General features: G+C 37.0%; 1 protein-coding gene across 4 annotated transcripts in view; it reads left to right on the top strand.

Annotated features, from left to right (window-relative positions):
* Positions 1 to 22,230, top strand: part of RYR2 (ryanodine receptor 2) — a 567,940-nt gene that overhangs the window by 387,661 nt on the left and 158,049 nt on the right. For all 4 annotated transcript variants that reach the window (XM_081039034.1, XM_081039033.1, XM_081039032.1 and 1 more), the window contains 7 exons: positions 1,212 to 1,412; positions 5,057 to 5,162; positions 6,557 to 6,700; positions 8,366 to 8,639; positions 18,841 to 18,955; positions 20,295 to 20,427; positions 20,625 to 20,728. In XM_081039034.1, coding sequence (XP_080895160.1) covers positions 1,212 to 1,412; positions 5,057 to 5,162; positions 6,557 to 6,700; positions 8,366 to 8,639; positions 18,841 to 18,955; positions 20,295 to 20,427; positions 20,625 to 20,728 — 1,077 coding nt within the window. The remainder of the gene's footprint in view (positions 1 to 1,211; positions 1,413 to 5,056; positions 5,163 to 6,556; positions 6,701 to 8,365; positions 8,640 to 18,840; positions 18,956 to 20,294; positions 20,428 to 20,624; positions 20,729 to 22,230) is intronic.

Raw genomic sequence — 22,230 nt, 5'->3', positions numbered from 1 at the left:
AAGTTGAGGTCACTGATGAGCTGGCATTTAGTGGGTGTGGAGAAGTAGGAAAAGTGTTGTGGGAACTTTGCACACAGCATGTGACACTGAGGGTTCTGAAGCAGGAAAAGACCACGTGGCAGCAGCTGAGTGAGCTGAAGAGAGAGAGAGAGACAGGCAGAGGCCATGTCACATAGAATCGAGCCCTTTGCTAAAACCAGCCGTGTGATGGATTTTGAATTTTAGTCTTAGTACAGTTGAAACCACTGAAGAATGTTAACAGGATAATTTTATTCTAAACATCTCAGTGTAGCTGTTAGGAGGAAAACAGACAAGAAGAAAGGAGAAGGTGATCCAGGGCCCCTGAGTTGGGAGACTGTCACATGGGCCCAGACCCAAGGGGACAGTGCTTACACTAGAGTGGGGCAAAGGAGACAGAGGGAGGGGGACTGACACTAAGGCTACGTGAGAGCTGGCATTGACAGAAACGGCTCTTTGGTAGATGTTGACATACAGGGTTATAAAGTCCTTTTAAACACTGCCTTGTATACGTATCACAATTAGTAGTAAGGGTATTTAAATGTTTTCCTAAACTTGGGCAAAACATCCTCTGGTAGGCACGTTTCTACCAAGTTACTGTATCAGTTAAAAATCTTTTGGGCTTCTGGTAAGACAATTCCAGACAGTCATTTAGTGAATAAGCAGTAAAAACACTTGATTGACTTACATGCAAAGTCTGGAGGTAGACAGTTCTAAAACCGGTATAGCAGCTCAGTGATGTCATCAAGAACCCAGACCTTAATATCCTCCTGTGACCCTCAGTCTATGGGTTTCATCCTAAAAGGTGTGTTACCACATCTTTTTCCAGTAATCGTGTCACGACCCAGTAACATTAATTTTGAGAAGAGGATGTTCTAGTCTATTATTAATGATGGAAAAATCATTCCCAGAAGACTTCTGGCAAACTTCTCCTTATATATCTCATTGACCGTATAACACCTAAAGCTGCAGAGGAGGCTGGGACAGTGAGCAGCCTCCAAACTGACGTTCATGTGCCATTTTGGCTCCAATTCTGTTGCATTTCCTGGGGCCTCCTGCGCAAAACCAGGATTCTGTTCATACTGGAGAAGAGGTGGCCTCTAGGGGTCTCTGCCACTGATTTTGATATGCTGTCCATTAACAGTTTAAAGATTCAGAAATTCAGTTTGGTGTCCCTTTAATTGTCCCTTTAGATGTGCCTGTTACTTCAATACCTCTGTGACTGCCAGATCCGGCACCGAATAGAAGCCATTGTGGCCTTTTCAGATGACTTTGTAGCTAAGCTCCAAGACAATCAGCGCTTCCGATACAATGAAGTTATGCAAGCCTTAAACATGTCAGCTGCACTCACAGCCAGGAAGACAAAGGAATTCAGGTCACCACCTCAAGAACAGGTACGTGAATGAGTTCGAAGGTACTCCTTTTTTTCTTTGGGTTTTAGCTCATTCAGGATCCATGCATTGCAAAATTATATCATAAGTTACAAGTGTATTTTTTCCCGTTCTCTTACAACTAGCCAAGTTGATGCAGATGGTATTCTTAGTTTCTCCAAACAATCTACTTGGTTAGTTTAAACAAATGAGAAACTTATTACAAGGGATCAAGTGTATCATGAACTCTTTGAGGAAGCCAGTGCGCAAGATTCTGAAGTTATACAAATAAAAACAATATCCAACGGCAGGTGGTTCTTCATGGCTGATACGATTCCATCCCAGCTAGCTGGAACCCTTGACTCCTAGGGCTCGATACTAGACACTTTCTATTTCGTCCCTCCATAGAAGAATGAAATTTTATTGCTACCATTCTTGCTGGAAGATTGATCACCTGTTTGCGGTTCTTCCTCTTGTCATTCACCTCCAAACTGAGGTCCCCCTGGGTGTAGCAGAACCAAAGAACTGAGTGAATCTGGAGTCTTCCTCAGGATGGGACTCACAGTGTGAGAAATTACCAGGACGTAACCTAGGAGGTCAAAGATACAACTGACAGATCTTGTCTTCGATATCTTATTCTTACTGTTTCCCTCTAGATTCAAGATACCTCCAGATGAAAGTGTTTAGGACTTACTGCAGAATTAATTTTTTCTCACCACAATGTAATTTCTCTGAGGGAAGGGACACAGAATGTTGTTTATTTTTATACACATCATTTATTGAGCAGAGAGCAAGTCCAACCCCTCCCAGATTATCTCCATTTGTTAAACTGTTATTGGGAGACTTCTGCTTCTGAAGAGATGGAGTATATGCACCTTTCCCTATTCTAAGTATAACCATAACCCTGGGCATTACATAAAAGACAGCATAAGAAGATTCTGAAAGATAGAGAGGAGAAAGGATGATGGCTACAGAATAGAACTTGGGACCTGAGGAAAGACATGATGGTGAGTTCCCTTGGGTTTTCTTTTTGCCTCATCTTTCCCACATATGGGGCTAAATAAGCTGGCTACCCAGAACGCCAACAAGCAGAGACAAGAAAAGCCCCAACAGAAACATTCTACACGCAACCAAAGGACCAGGAAAACTGTCTGTCTTTCCAGCCAGACAGAAAACTTGTAGTTAATAATTGCACGACTCCAGCCAAACACCACCCTGAACCCCATCCCAACCAGCAATGCTGAGTCAGGAGTCCAGCCTTCCACTCTCACCAGCTGTAATGAGGTACTCTGGCTGGGAGCTGGGACTTGATCCTGCTGAGTGGTCATGAGGCCTCCAAAGTGTCAGTAGAGGCCATAGAGGGAGAAGGACCAGCCAAGGTTGTATGAATACAGGTTAGTAGGGAACTGAAGCTTTCAGACTCATCCAGCAGGAACAAGGTGTTCTCCCTCCTTCAAGTGTCCAAGGCGACTGAGTGGGGAAAAGAACTTCTACTCCCACCTAGCAGTAACAAATGTAACCAGGGTCTAGTCCTGCTAGATAGAATCAGATGAAGCCAAACGATTACATAAGATCCAAAGTCTCATAACATAATACCAAAAATGTCCAGGTTTTCATTAAAAATCATGCACTACACCAAGAACCAGGAAAAACTTGAAGGGAAAATATAATCAATAGATACCAACTCTGAGATGACAAAGTTGTTGAAATTATCTGACAGAGCTTTAAAGCAGCCATCATAAAACTGTTTGTAAAAGAAAGGAAGGAAGGAAGGAAGTCCCAGCAAAGAAATAGAAGATATAAAGAACCAAATGGAAGTTTTATAAGTGAAAAATACAATAACCAAAATTTAAAAATCCTCAATGGATGGACTTAACAGCAAAATGGAGGTGACTGAGAAATGAATCATTGAACTTGAACTGAAGAAAGAACAATAGAAATAACCCAGCCCCAAAGCCAGAAAATAGACTGAAAAAGGGACGGAGATGAGGGTAAGGGGGGTCAAATATATGGTGATGGAAGGAGAACTGACTCTGGGTGGTCAACACACAATGGGATTTATAGATGATGTAATACAGAATTGTACACCTGAAATCTATGTAATTTCACTGACAATTGTCACCCCAATAAATAAATAAAAAAAGAAAAAAGAAAGAAAATAGAAACTAGACAGAAAATCAGTAAGAATATAGGAGAATGCAACTCTATCACCAGCTAACAGGATTTTTGGATATTTGTGGACTATACCCAATAACAGAATACACATTTTTTTCAATTGCCCATAAAACACAAAGGTGGACTGTGGCCTGGGCCATAAAACCACCTCAACAAATATAGAATAATTAGATTTTTTTTATTGCAGAGAGAACATTTTTGGAAATGGCTAAAGCAGTCCTGAGAGGGAAATACATTTAAAAAGAGAAAACACACTCAAATCAATAATCTAAGTGGCCATCACAAGAATTTAGAAAAAGAACAAAATAAACCCAAAGGAACCAGAAGGAAGGTAATGATAGAGATAGGAGCAGATATAAATCATTAAACTGAAAACAGGACAATTGAAAATGATCAGTGAATCTTGAAGCTGGTTATTGTAAAATATTAAAATTGGCAAAACTCTGAGAAAGACTGACAAAGGAAAAAAGAGAGAAGACACAAATTACACAAATTATCAATATCAGGAATGAAATGAGGTATCACTACAGACCCTGCAGACATCCAGAGCATCATATGAGAATACGTATATATACACTGTATGATACTACATATAACATTCTTGACATAATACAGAAATGGAGAGTAGATTAGTAGTTGACAGGAATTAGAGATGAGGAGCAGGCAGGAGGACAGTGGGTGTGTATATAAACGGATATCAGGAGGGAACCTTGAGACTCTTAATAGTGTTGATATTCTGGTTGTGATACTGTACTACTGTTTTGTAAGATGCTACCATAGGGGAAACTGAGCAAAGGGTACATGGGATTTCTCTCTGTATTATTTCTTAGAATAGCATATGAATCTACAATGAACTCAAAATAAAAGTTTTAAAAAATTCACATAAAAAACTCTAAAAAGAAAACTTAACAGTTGTTTCCTAAAGGGAAATTATGGAACAACAATGGACCTTCCTTTTCTTCATTCATAAATGTAATATTACTGTGTCTAAAATGAAATTAAATGGAAGAAAGTTTCTTGCCCTTTGTTTAACTGAACTCTTAACAAAAGCATAGTTATCCATTATATTAGATTTTTCCTTCTTTACTGGTGTACCCTTCTCAAAAAAGAGTTCTTTAAAATATTAAATAAGGTGTAGAAATTAGATAGAAAATGGAAATCTAGGAGAAGCATAATAAAATATTTTAATAACATTTAGAGGTTAGTTGATTTAAGAACTCCAAGTATACATGGGTCTAACATATTGTGCCACTGAGAAAGGAAGAAACTTGCATGAGTGTTGTGCAGAGTGTTAAGCTTTGAATGATTTCATTTATTTTGTGGTTATTTGTTGGATTCAATGACAGGTAATACTTTTTCATCTGTTGGGCAACAATTTATGAGTACTTAAAGACAGGTTTTGAACATTTTTGGTTTTCACAATCTTTTCTGTCTTTCCTGAATCCACTTCTCTCTCGTTCTTGTTCTTCCTCTTTCTTGTTCCAAACTTTCAGATCAACATGCTCCTCAATTTCAAGGATGACAAAAGCGAATGTCCGTGTCCTGAAGAAATCCGAGACCAACTCTTGGATTTTCATGAAGATCTGATGGCACATTGTGGTAAGATCTTCTTGATGTACAGCTCTTCTTATATGTACAAATACTGGTACAAAAGTAAGTATATATGTAATAGGCTCACCAATATGCATGATGCCTCTTAGGAGGTCACCCAAAAATACTTATTGTGGTAAAATGGTTAACTGGGGTCAGGAGGAGTAGAGAGATCAGAAAGGCAGTCAGTGCAGAAGATGACTGCAATTCTCCCTCTTTTCCCTCTTAACCACAGTGGCAGGGCATGGGAAGGGAGAATGAGGAATTGTAACCAGATGCTTTTGGCAGAAGGTGAGTGTTAGGTTGACGTTGTCTAAGGAAATTTGATCACAGACAGTTGTATTTAAACTGATTGCAGGGTTGCTTTTTAGGACTGGCCTAGAAAATCCAGCATATATTTTTTGAAATTAATGCCAAAGGAAATCCTGCACTAAATTATATGTCAGTAGCCCAGATCTATTAAAGGAATTCTCTTCTCCTTTTATTCAAAGGATGTTTAAAATGGAATTGATTAGATGTTCTGGATGGTTACTTCCTTCTGTCGTTATGAAATAATGTGGATAAAGTCTGTGTTCTAGGGAAAGACAATGAATTAGCCATTTCTAAAGTGATAGGTATAGCCTCAGTGGTATGATTTTTATTTTATTTCAATAAAGAGAATAAAAGCACCATCTTGAATAGTTTATGAAGAACCACTAAGTGACCGCCAGAAAGTTGTATGTATATATGTACACATACACAGACACTATATTTATATACCATATATACTAATATACTAATATTAGTACATTTATATGTACATATGTGTATGTGTACATATATACATATGTACATTTATATACCATATTAGTATATATGGTATATAAATATAGGGAATATTCTAAAATGGTAGAATTACTGCTTCAGATATAAAGCACCTGCTAGTTTAGGATACCTAATTATGCCTATTCTCTGCATCTCAGCTCATTGAAATACCACAGATACTTATGGAGCCAAGTGAGGGGGATAAAAGTGAGGGAGGTTTTAGGTAGGTAGAACTACAGGTCTAGACAGATGGCGCCCAAAGTCAGAGATGCTTGTATCAGCTCCAATAGCAGAATTGATCTTGACTCCTGAGAGAGTCTTTTGCTCTGTGCTCAGTTTTGTATTTTGTGCTGGCTGCTGATGGCCCTGAGCCCACAGGAACAGAGGAAGAAGAGAGAGGAGGAAAAGAGGCCAATGGTGAATCTTATCTCTGCATGTTAGTGGGAAAGCTTGCGTACTCAGTGTTGTCAAATGTTTTAGACATGGCTGTGTTGCTTTCAGCCATGATTGGAAAAGGTGGCAAAGCCTGGGAAGTGTTTCTCCTAAACGTACTTTTTAAGTGTTTGCTTTCTTCTTTCTCTTTGCTTTGTTCATCCTAGGAATTGAGCTGGATGAAGATGGTTCTCTGGATGGAAACAGTGATTTAACAATTAGAGGACGACTGCTGTCCCTGGTAGAAAAGGTGACATACCTGAAGAAGAAACAAACTGAAAAGCCAGTTGAGAGTGACGCCAAGAAGTCCTGTAAGCAGTACGAAGGGGCACTGCAGAGTGACTCAACTGCTGACACTCATTCATCCTACTACTGTCTCACTAGATGAGCCCGTGAGAAAATTGAGTTCACAGTTTCCAAGAATTAGATCCTAAGTAAATGCCTGGAGCCACCAGAAGTAGATAGCACCAAACTATATGTACAGGAACAGACATATATAGGAGAGACAGCAGCATTGTAAGGGTGGATGGGCTCCCTAGAGCGCTGAAAGTTTAGGTATTAGATCAGAGACTATCGAGAGAAAGTAAAAGGCAGTCATTTAGCCTTCCTATCTAAATATTATGCAATTGATTTTCAAATATTCTTGCATCAAGTTAAACCTTTTTGTAAAGTTTAAATAGATATTGTCTGTAACTATATTTTGGTTCTGAAATATTTTCTAAATGGTTATGCATTTCTGGTTCATTCATATCCTATTTAACTGAAGAGTGACAGCTGATAACAAGTGAGCACACGGACAGTGAGTCTCCCAGACCCACACCCTCATCCGGAAGGGGCAGAAGTAGGTCTGTGAGATCCGCTTACATGTTACCTCAGTCCTAGGACTCCATTCATTTTCAGATGCAGTGCTGGTAGATAACAGCTTTTACTGAAAGATAAAATAAATACATAAATTCAAGAAAAAAAATTTTTATCACTAACTTACAATGGAAACCCTTTAAACAATTACGTCTAAATTTATTTCTTAGTGTCAAATTTGAGTCAGGTCTTCTTCAAAATCCGAGTTCAACATTTCTTATTGTTTTTTGTTATTATGAACCTTATGAATTTGACCTATTTAAAATGACTATATGGTTTTGAGGTATATGGAAGTATATTGGTATTTAGTCTGCATTTTGTAGTTGGTTAAAATTGGTAGTTTTTCTTTTCCCTTAAATAATGTATAGGTTAAAGCAGGGTAAACAGCTGCTTTTCAAAATCATCCGGAGTACTGATGATAGGAATTAAATACCTCATTATGTATGAATTAGTCACATCAACCCTACTTAGTTTTGATAATTGTAGTAGTTATTTTAAGAGGTTTGGAATTTGTATTGTTTTTAAGTGTACTACATTATATTTTACATAGCAAATAATCTATACATGGAAAGATTTTTCACTTTAATACAGCTTCACAATCAAGTCATTTTAAAGACATTTTAAGTGGCAATTGGGATCTAGATTTCAGTAGAAATATAATTACATGTGGTTCCTATTGCAAATGACTCAGATGAGGAGACAGCTGAGTAACTAGATAGCTCCTTGGATGGACTATGTCTGACCTTTACAAGGATATATGACATGAGATCTTCTGGGAGGAAAGTAATGGAACAAAGAAAATAAAGTAACAGCACCACTCACAGTGATTGCCCTATGGATTGCCAATAGTGATTTTGAAACAACTAAAATCCTTTAATTATTAAAATGGTTCTTAAAGGGAAGTTTGTGGATTTTCATTCTTGCATGTCTATAACCCATCTTTATTGACATACATATATGTTTAAAGGAAGTGTATTTCCTTCAAAGAATATTCCTAAAAATTCTGGCACACATATGAGTTTGGGGTTATGAGATATGCAGTTGAAATGCCCAAGTAATTTGTCTTCTCTTACTATTTTTCCTTTTTTTTTAAAAAAATATCAATAATGACTCCGCAGCCACTCTTCAGCAGCTGATTTCTGACACTATGGTGCGATGGGCTCAAGAGTCTGTCATTGAAGACCCTGAGTTGGTGAGGGCCATGTTTGTGTTGCTCCATCGACAGTATGATGGCATTGGGGGTCTGGTCCGGGCTCTGCCGAAGACCTACACCATAAATAGCGTTTCCGTGGAGGACACCATCAATCTGCTGGCATCTCTTGGTCAGATTCGTTCTCTGCTGAGTGTGAGGATGGGCAAAGAGGAAGAGAAGCTTATGATTCGTGGATTAGGGTAAATTATGTAATTATTACAACCTTTTGCCATACGTATTTCTTCTAATTGTTTATCCTAATAATAGCACAATAGTCACATTAATGCAAATCCATTGTGAAGATTATACGATCATTAAGTTAGATTGTAGTTTTTCTAGAGATTAAGTTGAAAGCTAACTAAAAAAGGTACTCAATAAATGCATGTCTAATTTTACACCTAGATGCTAAGATGACTACGATATACAACAAATATCTTAGAGTTTGTTTTTTATTAATTTCTCAGATATGTGTAGTTGTATATAAGCATGTAGGTTAATAAAAATCCACTAAAATTCATGGAGGGTATAAACATTTATAAGCAGGAAACAATAAGGATGGTTGTCTGTATCTACTGGGCCTTGAAAAAAGAATGGGGAAAAACAACTCTTCTAAGAATTTAGCATTGTAAGTTGTTCTTCGTGTGGATTTGAAGGTTAACATTTATACCTCATGCATAGGCTAAGAATCCCCAAGCTGAGAAATTAACATAAAAAAATGGCCTGGAGGTATGCTTTCTCAGCTCAAGTTACTCTGAAATTTTGCAAGAAACACATAAATATTACCAAAGATAAGCACGTAATCAAAAATTGCAAAGCACATAAAGAAACAATTCACCATAAATAAGGATCTGTAGATACAATAAATAGTGGAGTAAGAACACCTCTCCCAAGAACTTCAGATAATAGAACGCCAGAAAGAGAACATAAAGATACTGTACTCGAAGGAAAAAAAATGGCGGCGTGAGGTGAGCCTCTGTAACGCTCCCCTGGAATTTACAACGAATCGGACAACAATAACTCCACAAAGGACTCCTTGCACAGCAGACAGGCAAGACGAAGAGGCCGACTACTGAATTCACCTCCAGGTGGGTGAATCGCGCGAGCGGGGGAGGAGGGAGAGGAGAAGTGCGGAGACGGAGCCGCGCTGGCGCAGGACACAGACCTAGCTCAGTGCTCGGAGCCCGCTGCGCCCGGATCTTCCGCAACTGCGGGAGAGGGAAGGACTCGGACTGCTAGGGCTCCGCTTACGGCCCACAGGGCTGAGGGGGCAGCATACAAAACCGCTGAACCCAACGCTCACTCGCGGCAGACCTCGGAGCAAAGACTGAGGGAAGAGGGCTAAAATCGGTGGTTTAAGCCCTCACTGCCGAGCGGAGAACGGAAGCCTTAGGCACGGAGACTAGCCGCCCCCTCCCTACCCTCCCAGAGCTCGCCCTGCCCCCACCTGGCCGGTGCTAAAGAGATAAAGTAGCAGTGTCGGATCAAAGGACAGAATATTTGCTGCTCTGAGAACTGTGGACCGCAGACACAGATTCGCAGCTCAACTAGTTCCGGCAAAGGGGAGGGAGCTGTGGAAGCAGGACTCGCTGTGGTGGTGGTCGCCGCCATTGCTCTGGGCCACCTCTCACAACTCACCCCGCCCCTGGCTCCACCTATCTTGGCGGATCCCTGCAGGAGTAAACAGAACTGCTGAAACAAACGGGCTCTGAATCTGGTGCAGAAAGAGCTTTGGAACTCCAAAAGCTCTTCGCATACCTATCAACCTGTTGCAGAAGACACTCCTGTAGATGTCTAGGAAGAGAAATAGTAAATCAGTGATTGCCATGAATAACCAAGGCAACAAGATAGCTCAGAAAGAAAGTGAAAAGTCTCCAGAAAAGGAACTTAGAGATATGGACCTTTGTGATTTAAATGACAGAGAATTCAAGATCGCAATTCTGAAAAAACTGAACGAGATGCAAGAAAACACAGAAAGGCAGTTTAATGAACTCAGAAACACAATCAAAGAACACCATGAGCATTTTACAAAAGAGATTGAAATCTTGAAAAAGAACCAAATAGAATTTCTGGAGATTAAGAACTCAATAGAAGAAATTAACAATAAAATATCCAGCTTAGGTAGTAGAGTTGACCAGATGGAGGAAAGAATCAGTGACATCGAAGATAGGAACCTGGAATTTACACAGAGGGAAGAAGAAAGAGACTTGAGACTTAAAAGAAATGAAAGAACTCTACAAGAACTTTCTGACTCCATCAGAAAGAGCAATATAAGAATAATGGGCATACCAGAAGGAGAAGAAAGAGGGAAGGGAACAGAGAATATATTCAAACAAATCGTCGATGAGAACTTCCCAAACTTGTGGACAGAACTGGATCCTCGAATCCAAGAAGCAAATAGAACACCTAATTACCTCAATCCCAACAGGCCTTCACCAAGGCACATTGTATTGAAGCTGTCTAAAATCAATGATAAAGAAAGAATCCTCAAGGCAGCCAGGGAAAAGAAGACGGTAACTTACAAAGGAAAGCCCATTAGATTATCATCAGATTTTTCAGCAGAAACTCTACAAGCTAGGAGGGAATGGAACCAAATATTCAAACTATTGAAAGAGAGAAATCATGAGCCAAGAATAATATATCCAGCAAAGATCTCCTTTAGATATGAAGGAGGAATAAAGACCTTTCCAGACATCCAGAAGCTGAGGGAATTTTCTAATACACGACCTGCACTACAAGAAATACTAAAGGAGGCTATTAGACCACCATCAACAGGGACAACTTGTGGCAACCGAAACATAAAAAGGGGGAGCGTAAAGGCCTGAACTGGAATATGGGAATAGAGAAAGTAAGCGTACTGAAGAAACTGGAATACTCTAAATATCAAACTTTCTTTTACATAAACTCAAGGGTAACCACTCAAAAAACATCCAAATCTGAAATATATACTGTAATAAAAGAAGAAACAGAGGGAAACATCATAGAATACTACCACACAGAAATAACAGACAAAAACAAAAAGGCAAAGAAACAATGGAGACACAGCCTTACCAGAAAACTAAAGACAGAATGACAGGAAATCCTCACATATCAATAATCACCCTAAATGTAAATGGACTGAACTCACCAATAAAGAGACACAGAGTAGCAGATTGGATCAAAAAACTAAACCCAACCATATGCTGCCTACAAGAGACACATCTCAGCTACAAGGACAAGCATAGACTCAAAGTGAAAGGGTGGAAATTGACACTTCAAGCAAATGGTACCCAGAAAAAATCAGGTGTAGCCATAATGATTTCCGATGAAACAGACTTCAGGGTGAAAAAGATAACAAGAGACAAAGATGGACATTTCATAATGGTAAAGGGGACTATACAACAAGAAGACATAACAGTCATCAATATTTATGCCCCCAATCAGGGAGCACCGAAATATACCAAGCAACTACTAACAGAACTAAAGGGAGAAATTGACCAAAACACAATTATACTAGGGGACTTAAATACATCATTGACAGCTATGGATAGATCATCCAAACAGAAGATAAATAACGAAATTGCAGCCCTAAATGACACATTAGATGAATTGGACATAATTGACATATATAGAGCACTTCATCCTAAAACATCAGACTATACATTCTTTTCTAGTGTACATGGAACATTCTCAAGGATAGACCATATATTGGGACACAAAATCAGCCTCAGCAAATTTAAGAAGATTGAAATCATACCAAGCATATTCTCTGATCACAAAGCTTTGAAATTGGATATCAACTGCAAAAAGAAAGCAGGAAAAAACACAAATACATGGAGATTAAACAACATACTTTTAAAGAACGACTGGGTCAAAGAAGAAATTAGAGGAGAGCTCAAAAGATACATAGAAACAAATGACAATGAAAATACATCCTACCAAAATTTTTGGGATGCCGCGAAAGCAGTTTTAAGAGGGAAATTTATATCATTACAGGCCTATCTCAAGAAACAAGAAAAATCCCAAATAAATAACCTCATGTTACACCTTAAAAAACTAGAAAAAGAAGAACAAGCGAAACCCAAGGTCAGCAGAAGAAAGGAAATAACAAAAATCAGAGCAGAACTAAATGAAATAGAGAACAAAAAGACAATAGAAAAAATTAATGTGACAAAAAGCTGGTTCTTTGAAAAGATTAACAAAATCGACAAACCCTTGGCTAGACTCACTAAGATAAAAAGAGAGAAGACACTAATTAACAAAATCAGAAATGAAAAAGGGGAAGTTATCACAGACACCACAGAAATACAAAGGATTATCCAAGAATACTATGAAGGACTATATGCCACCAAATTTAATAACTTAGAAGAAATGGACAAGTTCTTAGAAACATATAGCCTTCCAAGGCTGAATCATGAAGAACTGGAAAATCTTAACAGGCCGATCACCAGTAAGGAAATTGAATCAGTCATCAAAAACCTTCCCAAAATCAAAAGTCCTGGACCAGATGGCTTCACCAGTGAATTCTACCAAACCTTCAAAGAGGATCTAATACCAATCCTGCTCAAACTCTTCCAAAAAATTGAAGAAGAGTCAGTACTCCCTAACTCATTTTATGAGGCCAACATTACCCTGATACCAAAACCTGGTAAGGACAACACAAAAAAAGAAAACTACAGACCTATATCTCTGATGAATACAGATGCTAAAATCCTAAACAAAATTCTAGCAAATCGAATACAACAATGCATTAAAAAGATTATTCATCACGACCAAGTGGGGTTCATCCCCGGGGCACAAGGATGGTTCAACATTCGCAAATCCATCAATGTGATACATCACATAAACAAAATAAAGGACAAAAATCATATGATTCTATCAATTGATGCAGAAAAAGCATTTGATAAGATACAACATCCATTTATGATTAAAACACTTACTAAAATTGGTATAGAAGGAAAATACCTCAACATAATAAAGGCCATATACGACAAGCCCTCAGCTAACCTCATAATTAATGGTGAAAAGCTGAAGCCCTTTGCTCTACGTTCAGGAACACGACAAGGTTGTCCCCTATCACCTCTGCTTTTCAACATAGTGTTGGAAGTCCTCGCCAGAGCTATCAGGCAAGAGAAAGAAATAAAAGGCATCCAAATTGGGAATGAAGAAGTTAAATTGTCACTCCTTGCAGATGACATGATGCTATATATAGAAAACCCTAAAGACTCCACCAAAAAGCTATTAGAAACAATCAATGAATACAGTAAAGTTGCTGGCTACAAAATCAACGTACAAAAGTCCATTGCTTTCCTATATACCAACAATGAAATCTCAGAAAAAGAGATAGAAAAAACAATTCCTTTTGCAATTGCAGCAAAAAGAATAAAATACCTAGGAATAAACTTAACCAAGGATGTAAAGGATTTATATGCTGAAAACTATAAGACATTTTTGAAAGAAATTGAAGAAGACACAAAGAAATGGAAAGACATTCCGTGCTCATGGATTGGAAGAATCAACATAGTTAAAATGGCCATATTACCCAAAGCCATATACAGATTTAATGCAATCCCCATTAAAATCCCAATGGCATTTTTTAAAGAAATAGAACAAAAAATCATCAGATTTGTTTGGAACCACAAAAGACCCCGAATAGCCAAAGCAATATTAAAAAACAAGAACAATACTGGAGGTATCACACTCCCTGATTTTTCCTTGTACTACAGGGCTACAATAATCAAAACAGCTTGGTATTGGCGGAAAAACAGACACATAGACCAATGGAATAGAATTGAGAACCCAGAAATAAAACCACATAAATATGGACAGATAATTTTTGACAAAGAAGCTAAAAACATACAATGGAGGAAAGACAGCCTCTTCAATAAATGGTGCTGGCAGAATTGGATAGCTACGTGCAAAAGAATGAAACTGGACTGCTATCTGTCACCATGTACCAAAATTAATTCAAAATGGATCAAAGACTTAAGCATAAGACCTGACACAATAAACTGCATTGAAGAAAACATAGGTACTAAACTTATGGACCTTGGGTTCAAAGAGCATTTTATGAATTTGACTCCAAAGGCAATGGAAGTAAAAACTAAAATAAACAAATGGGATTATATGAAACTGAAAAGCTTCTGCACAGCAAAAGAAACTATTGACAAAATAATGAGGCAACCAACTGAATGGGAGAAGATTTTCGCAAACAGTTCCTCTGATAAGGGGCTAATATCCAAAATATACAAGGAAGTCATGAAACTCAACAACAAAAAAACAAACAACCCAATTGAAAAATGGACAGAGGACCTGAAGAGACATTTCTCCAAAGAGGATATACAAATGGCAAATAGACATATGAAAAAATGCTCAACATCGCTAATCATCAGAGAAATGCAAATGAAAACCACAATGAGATATCACCTCACCCCAGTCAGAATGGCTTTCATCAACAAAACAAATAGTAACAAGTGTTGGAGAGGCTGTGGAGAAAAAGGAACTCTCATACACTGTTGGTGGGAATGCAGACTGGTGCAGCCGTTATGGAAGGCAGTGTGGAGGTTCCTCAAGAAATTACAAATGGAATTACCATATGACCCAGCAATCGCTCTCCTGGGTATCTACCCCAAAAATATAAAAGCATTTCTCTATAGAGACACGTGTACGCCAATGTTCATTGCAGCTTTGTTTACGGTGGCCAAGACATGGAAACAACCAAAATGTCCTTCGATAGATGAATGGATAAAGAAGTTGTGGTACATATACACAATGGAATACTATTCGGCGTTAAGGAAAGATGATATAGGAACATTTGTGACAACATGGATGGATCTCAAGAGAATAATGCTAAGTGAAACAAGTCAGACAGAAAAAGCAGAGAACCCTATGATTTCACTGATATGTGGTATATAAACCAAAAAGAACAAGACAAACAAATGAGAAACAAAAACTCATAGACACAGACAATAATTTAGTGGTTACCAGAGGGTAAGGGGGTGGGGGGTGGGTGATGAGGGTAAAGGGGGTCAAATATATGGTGATGGAAGGAGAACTGACTCTGGGTGGTGAACACACAATGGGATTTATAGACGATGTAATACAGAATTGTACACCTGAAATTTATGTAAATTTACTAACAATTGTCACCCCAATAAAATTAATTTAAAAAATAAATAAATAAATAATGACTCAAAAACAATATTAAAAATGAAGGTGAATGAAAAAAAAAAAAAAAAAAAAGATACTGTACTCAAAGGAATAAATCAAATCTTTAAATATAAGATATACAAAGAGTCCAGGAAGATTTGAAACAGATCCAAATAGAACTTCTAGAAATGAAAAATATGATAATTGACATTAAAACAATGATGTAGTTAAATTACAGATAATATCTAGCTGAAGAGAGAATTAATAGATAATGTCAGATCTGAGGAGATTAGTAATGCAGAACTGAGTGATAATGAAATACAAAAGAGAAGTTTAGAGACCTAGGAGATAGTATAAGATGGTCCAGTATTTGCTGCATAGGATTTCTAGAAAAAAACAGAACAGATGAACTAGAGAATGGGAATATTTGAAGAGCTCTTGGCTTGAGTTTTTCAGAATTAATGAAAAACATGAATTCACAGATTCATAAAGCACCAATAGTTCCACATTCACAGACAGATAAATGTAGTGAATTTATCACTGCATAAAACCAGTGATAGACTATTTTACAAGACTATATAGAGAAAAGCCAGAACACTGGAAAAGAAATGATGTTTAGAATTCTCAATAGCAGAACTGGTAGCATAACTCAAAGGAACACTACTTTTAAAGTTCTGACAGAAAATAACCATCAATTTAGAATATGTTGCCCAACTGAGAATTCAGCAGAATGAGCTTGTGCTTTGTATGGATTTGGAGATTAGAATTTATAACCTATATTCAAGAGTGAGGGCAAAACAAAGATATTTATGAATGTTGACTTACAGTCCCTCATTGAAAGACCTTCTAATGGCTGTACATTTGAGAAAAGAAAATGGAATTCAGAGAGAAGGAATGGGAAGCAATAAGTTTTAGTGAAACTCTTACTGGTGTGTATACACACAAATATAAGCAACCATTAAGCTTGCATAACTTGGTGATATAAAAATAAGAGGGAATTCATATACCAGAGAAAAGTAAAAGCTTCCATTTTTCACAAGAAAAATACCTAAAAATAAGATGTAGAAATCTGGAAAGTAGAATATTGAAAAGTGACGTAGAAGACAGATACTCAACAAGAAAGAAAGAAGGAAGGAAGGAAGGAAAGAAGGAAGGAAGGAAGGAAGAAAGGAAGAAAGGAAGGAAAGAAGGAAAGAAGGAACGAAAGAAAGGGAGAAAAAAGCTGTAATCTAGTTCTATAAATATCAGATAAAAGAAGAGCTAATGATGATGGCTACTGACATAGGTAAAATAGAATGCAAAGAAAAAGTAAAAAGGAGTAAAGAAACCTAAAGGTGGTTCTTTGAAAAAAAGAAACTAGTGAAATACAGAATAATCAGTTTTATTGTTGACAAACTAAAAAAAAACATAATTGTGTGGGGAAAAAAGTATGGAAATATTCAGATTGTGCGATATCATTTATATAAATTTTAAATTCATACAGCAGTACTGTGTATTGTCCGTGAGACTATTAAGTATTTGAAATCACAAAAATGAACTAGAAGGTTATATTCTAAAGTCATTATAATGGTTACACACTAAAAATAAATATACCAACTGGACAAAGAAGGAGTAAGAAAAGCCAGAACAACAAAAGGAAATTTTTTGGCCTTTATTTATAATTATATGAGCATGAGTCTTTTTGAATACTAATACGTGAATTTAACCCTAGGAAGCTTCTCAGAGTAAGTGATCTTAATTAACCAACGAAAAGGGAAGGATTCAAGGAAATGGAGAGCACTTTCTTTCCCAAATGAACATATAACAGTAAAATGTGTTCTTAACATATAAACCACTCATAACATATAAGTTGTTAACATGTAAACCAAACTAGTGATAAAACTCAAAATCGTTATGAAACAAAATAAAGGGTATTTTTGTGACATTAGAAATATTCCTAAAATAGGCACATCTAGTAAGTGACAACTTGCTTACTCAGTGGTAGAATCATAAATCCATTTCATTTACCTCGAACAAAGGCAAACAAGATTTTTCAATTAAGACTTTCAAAGTTAGGTCAAAAAGAGATTTGAATGGATAACAGAACAAATCCTGTGATTGTAACTGCTTTGAATGTTGAGGTTCTCTTGCTGGATGGAATACTCTCTAGTGTGAAGGAAATGGATGGCTTTTTACCTTGTTTCTTCTTGCATGAAACAGATCAGACCTGTATTAGTCCTGACCCCCAGTCAGTGTTCTGAGTTGTGCTATCTAAAAGCTCTCTCTCTATTAAAAAAAAAAAAAGAAAGAAAGAAAGAAAGAAAGAAAAAGAAAAAAAAAACACAACTAAAACTGAGAAAAAAAAAAAGAATCATAGAAGAATCCTACTATTCCACTTGCTCAATACATCCATGGTAACTAAAAATTAGCATGTGACTGAAAGGGTGAGTGACTCAATTATGAAAATCAGATTGGAAGTAAAGTTTCTGATTTCTTATCATCCATACATTATTTTTTTGCTGTTATTCTGACAGGAAAGTGTTCTATAGAAAAAAACCTCTTGCATTAGTTTGATTTATGTTAAAAGAAAAATTAACAGAGCTCTTCATTTAGAATGACTACAAAACAATATCTGTAGGAATACCTTTGTACACATATTGTAATATCATAATGCAATAATAATGAGAAAAAACATTTTAGGTACCATCTGCTGTGGTTTCTTTAAATTGAAATGTCCATTTTAATGAGTTGGATTGCTTGTATGTGGACTTCATGTGTATTCAGTTTCTCTTAGAGAATATGTATCCTTTAAAAAGCATTTCAGGATAACATAGGATGTAACAGGAAATAATGTAACTGATATTAAACATACAAATATTGAACACAGTACTGAAGTAGCATATATGAAATGCAGATATACTTATCTATTAATAATTGATATAGACAGTTTCCTATAAACATGGTGTAACACTGATTCTTATTTCTATACAAAAGAAGGTTGAACACATTTGAATATACATTAGGAATGATAAGTGTTCAAAACTATATTTCATATTAGTGAATGTTTACATATTTAGTACATTTCTTGTAATTGAAAAGAAAACAACTTGTATACTATTTTGATAGTTTATCAGAATTTTTGAGGAAAACTCAATTAATTGTGCTTATTAACTTTTGTGCTTTAACTGCGATTGCCAGTAATTATTTCCAAAAGATTTATCAGGAGCTCAGATAGATTTATATTTAAGTTTTGCTCTGACCTCTGCATTCCCTCCTTCCCTGTGTTGTTCTTTGTAGGGATATCATGAATAACAAAGTGTTTTACCAGCACCCAAATCTCATGAGGGCCCTGGGGATGCATGAGACAGTGATGGAGGTCATGGTGAATGTCCTCGGAGGTGGGGAGTCCAAGGTAAAGGACGATTTTTGATTCTTGGGATGCTGTTTATTCCAGCCTCCTGCACTACATGCATTGCACATTCTTAATAAGGATTTTTTAACTTCTCTTAGGAGAACTGTTTTTAAAGACACCTGTGGAAAAAGCAAACAAATCTTTACATATTGAGAGTTGGATAGACTACTAGTGGGTTTACTTTGATGTTGATAATTTTTAACTTATGCTGTGTAATTTGCTATATCCTAAATTATTATCATTTAGGGGATATTTAGAAACTTTAAAAGTGAATGCTATCCTAATTTTTTAAAGTTTTGTATTATAAATCAGTTTCTATCACATTAGAGGTCAATAACACAAACACATCCTTCAGACACATCCAATCATTCCCCTTGATTCAGATGACAGTTGGTCCCACTGAATTCCTGATCCAGACCAAGATTTGATGATGGTCCTCTCAAATATTTATTGTAAGACTCTCAGGTGAATTATTAAGGGATTACATTTTAAAATAAAGCTCTTTAAGACCGAATGAATAAAGTAATATAACAAATAACTTCATATAAATTGGTATAATTTCATGACCTCTGACTTCCAAAATATATTTCAATATTTTTTTGAAATTTTACTATGTATTTTTCAAAATATGGAAACGAGTCCATAATTCTCATGTTCAGTCTACTAGTTAGGCAGATTAATAAAGATATTTGTAAAATGTTTCGTTAAAGAAGGACTCCAGGGATCATCTGTATATCCTAGAGCAAGATTTGGCGCTCAAGGGAGATGTGTTTGGTGGGACCCAACTTCTGGTCCTGGTGCTCATCGTCATGGCACACATGTCGGGTGCAAATCAGGGAAATTCTGAATCCCTGGAATCTTAATGATAACAAGAATAATAGTAACAATAACACTGAAAAGCTCATTCTGTTATGTGTTCCAAATAATAAGCTGGGTATTTTTCAAGAGTCTCATTGGCAGCCTCCTTTCTTATCTAAAGTGAGTATTGTCCCTCTTATCCCAATTTTACAGAACGGTGAGTAAGACTGCATCATTTCCCAAGCACAGCTAATCGTGGTACCCTGCCTGATTCCTAAACCAGGCTCACGTCACCTTTAGCTTTAGGGCTGTAGATTAATTCCATATCCAGCCATTGATGGTACTAAAGTTTCACAATTAGTGTCAGATGATTTTCTGTGACTCAAGGACTAGGTGAGTCCAAGTCTGGAAGATCTTCAGTATCTGAGGCTTGGCAGACATGGGCACATGTGGGTTGATGATGTGATTGAGCCCTCAACCTATGAACTTAATTTTATAAAGATAATTTCCCTTCGTAACTAATTAAATGCTCTTCATGTAGGAGATCACTTTTCCCAAGATGGTGGCCAACTGTTGCCGTTTTCTCTGTTACTTCTGTCGGATAAGTAGGCAGAATCAAAAAGCTATGTTTGACCATCTCAGTTACTTATTGGAAAACAGCAGTGTTGGTCTCGGTGAGTAAATATCTGACTCTTATTTAATCTTTAAGATAAAAAAGAATATAATTACTCCAATGTAATTTATGTTAATTCAGGTTAGTGCAATATGTGTTGCACTTAGAAATTAAATTTTAAGCAAAAGTGTGTTTTTACCTGGAATTCATAGTTGCAGCACAATCCAAGTTCTGTTTCATCTTGGTTTGGATTAACAGCTTCCCCAGCTATGAGAGGTTCAACACCACTGGATGTGGCAGCTGCCTCCGTGATGGATAATAATGAGCTGGCCTTAGCGTTGCGTGAGCCTGATCTGGAAAAGGTAAGCAATGTTCTGCCCTTGTGTTCCTGCTTGTTCAGAGTTGTGTCTCGAGATTCTTTAAATATAACTATAATATAGTTATGATTATATTACTATAACTATATATCTTATATACTATACCTACATTACATATACAATAGTATAATAATAAGTTCTAAAGAACACAAAATTGGAGATGAGGTGCTTCCTGTGATCACACGCATTTTTGTCTGGAAAGAGAATCAACTTGATCTTTGTTCCTGTGTGGTTTTGTCCTTTCATGATATCTGCTGTCACTTTTGCTTTAATCTAGTGTTCCAATTTTTTAAAATGGGATTTGTACATCTCATTCGTACATTTTATAGTATATGGAAGTTTATGTATTGCAATTGAAGGCATCAGTGGTATACTCAGGGCCTTTGCACTTGCTGTTCCCTCTATCTGCAACCTTCCTCTGCCAGATGTCCTCATGGCTCTTTTCCAGATGTCCTTATAGTCACTCATCCAAAGTCACCTTCTTTTCAGTGCTTCCATGTCCATGCTGTTTAAAACCGAAAACTCTTCTCCACTTTCTTAAGTTCTTCTTATCCTCTTTACTGCTTTAGCTTCTACAGTTGAAAAAAATGTGGATTTGTATATTATATACATAAATGTACATTTTCATTTAATTTATGTTTATATCAATATAGTATAAATATTTATAGTTTAAAACTGTACTTATATTTCAAAATAAACATTTTTTACTAAAACCTATATATTTATGTATTTTTTAAAAAGCTACTGCCTGCCATAATGTAAGGCCAGTGAGTTCAGCACATTTTTTTCTCCGTTGTTCACTGCTTTGTCCCAGTTGGAGAGAACAGCACTGGCACTCAGGTCGACACTCAGTGCATAGCTGCCTAGGGCATGAGAAAGTGAACTCGTCCCCAAACCCTTCTGACATGCCACTCAAGGGTCATGAAGCTTCGCATCTCCGACCAACCTCAGGAGAATTTTCTCCCATCCATAATTTAAAATCTTTTTTATCTGCGGATTAAAATGGCTACCATTTAAAAGGTTGATAATGCCCAATGTTGCCCAGGGTATGGAGCACCAGAACATCTTCTACTGTTGTTGGGAGGACAAATGCTAATGTCAGTTTGGAAAGCAGTGTGGCTGTTCCCTAACAAGTTAAACATGCGCCTGTCACAAACATACACTTAGCCTTTTCACTCCTAGGTAGTTCCTCAATAGATGTAAAAATATATGTCCACACAAAGATATGTTTACATCAGCTTTATTCATCCTAGCCCCAAACTGGAGACTAGTCAAGTGTCCATCAGCCAACAAATAGATAATCAAAGTTGGGGTGTTTGTAAACACAGCGGGATGCTATTATTAGGCTCTAAACAGGAATGAAGTTTTGAATGTGCCACAGCAAAACATGAATGAATCTCAGAATCCTCATTCTGAGTGAAAGAAGCCAGGTGCAGAAAGATACATACTGGATGATTGCAGGCATAAACATTCTAGAATATGCAAAC

The sequence above is a fragment of the Rhinolophus hipposideros genome (genome assembly GCF_964194185.1).
Source record: "Rhinolophus hipposideros genome assembly, chromosome: 26".
Taxonomy (NCBI): domain Eukaryota; kingdom Metazoa; phylum Chordata; class Mammalia; order Chiroptera; family Rhinolophidae; genus Rhinolophus; species Rhinolophus hipposideros.
Note: the sequence above shows the minus strand (reverse complement) of the source record. Positions and strands in the feature narration are given on the sequence as shown.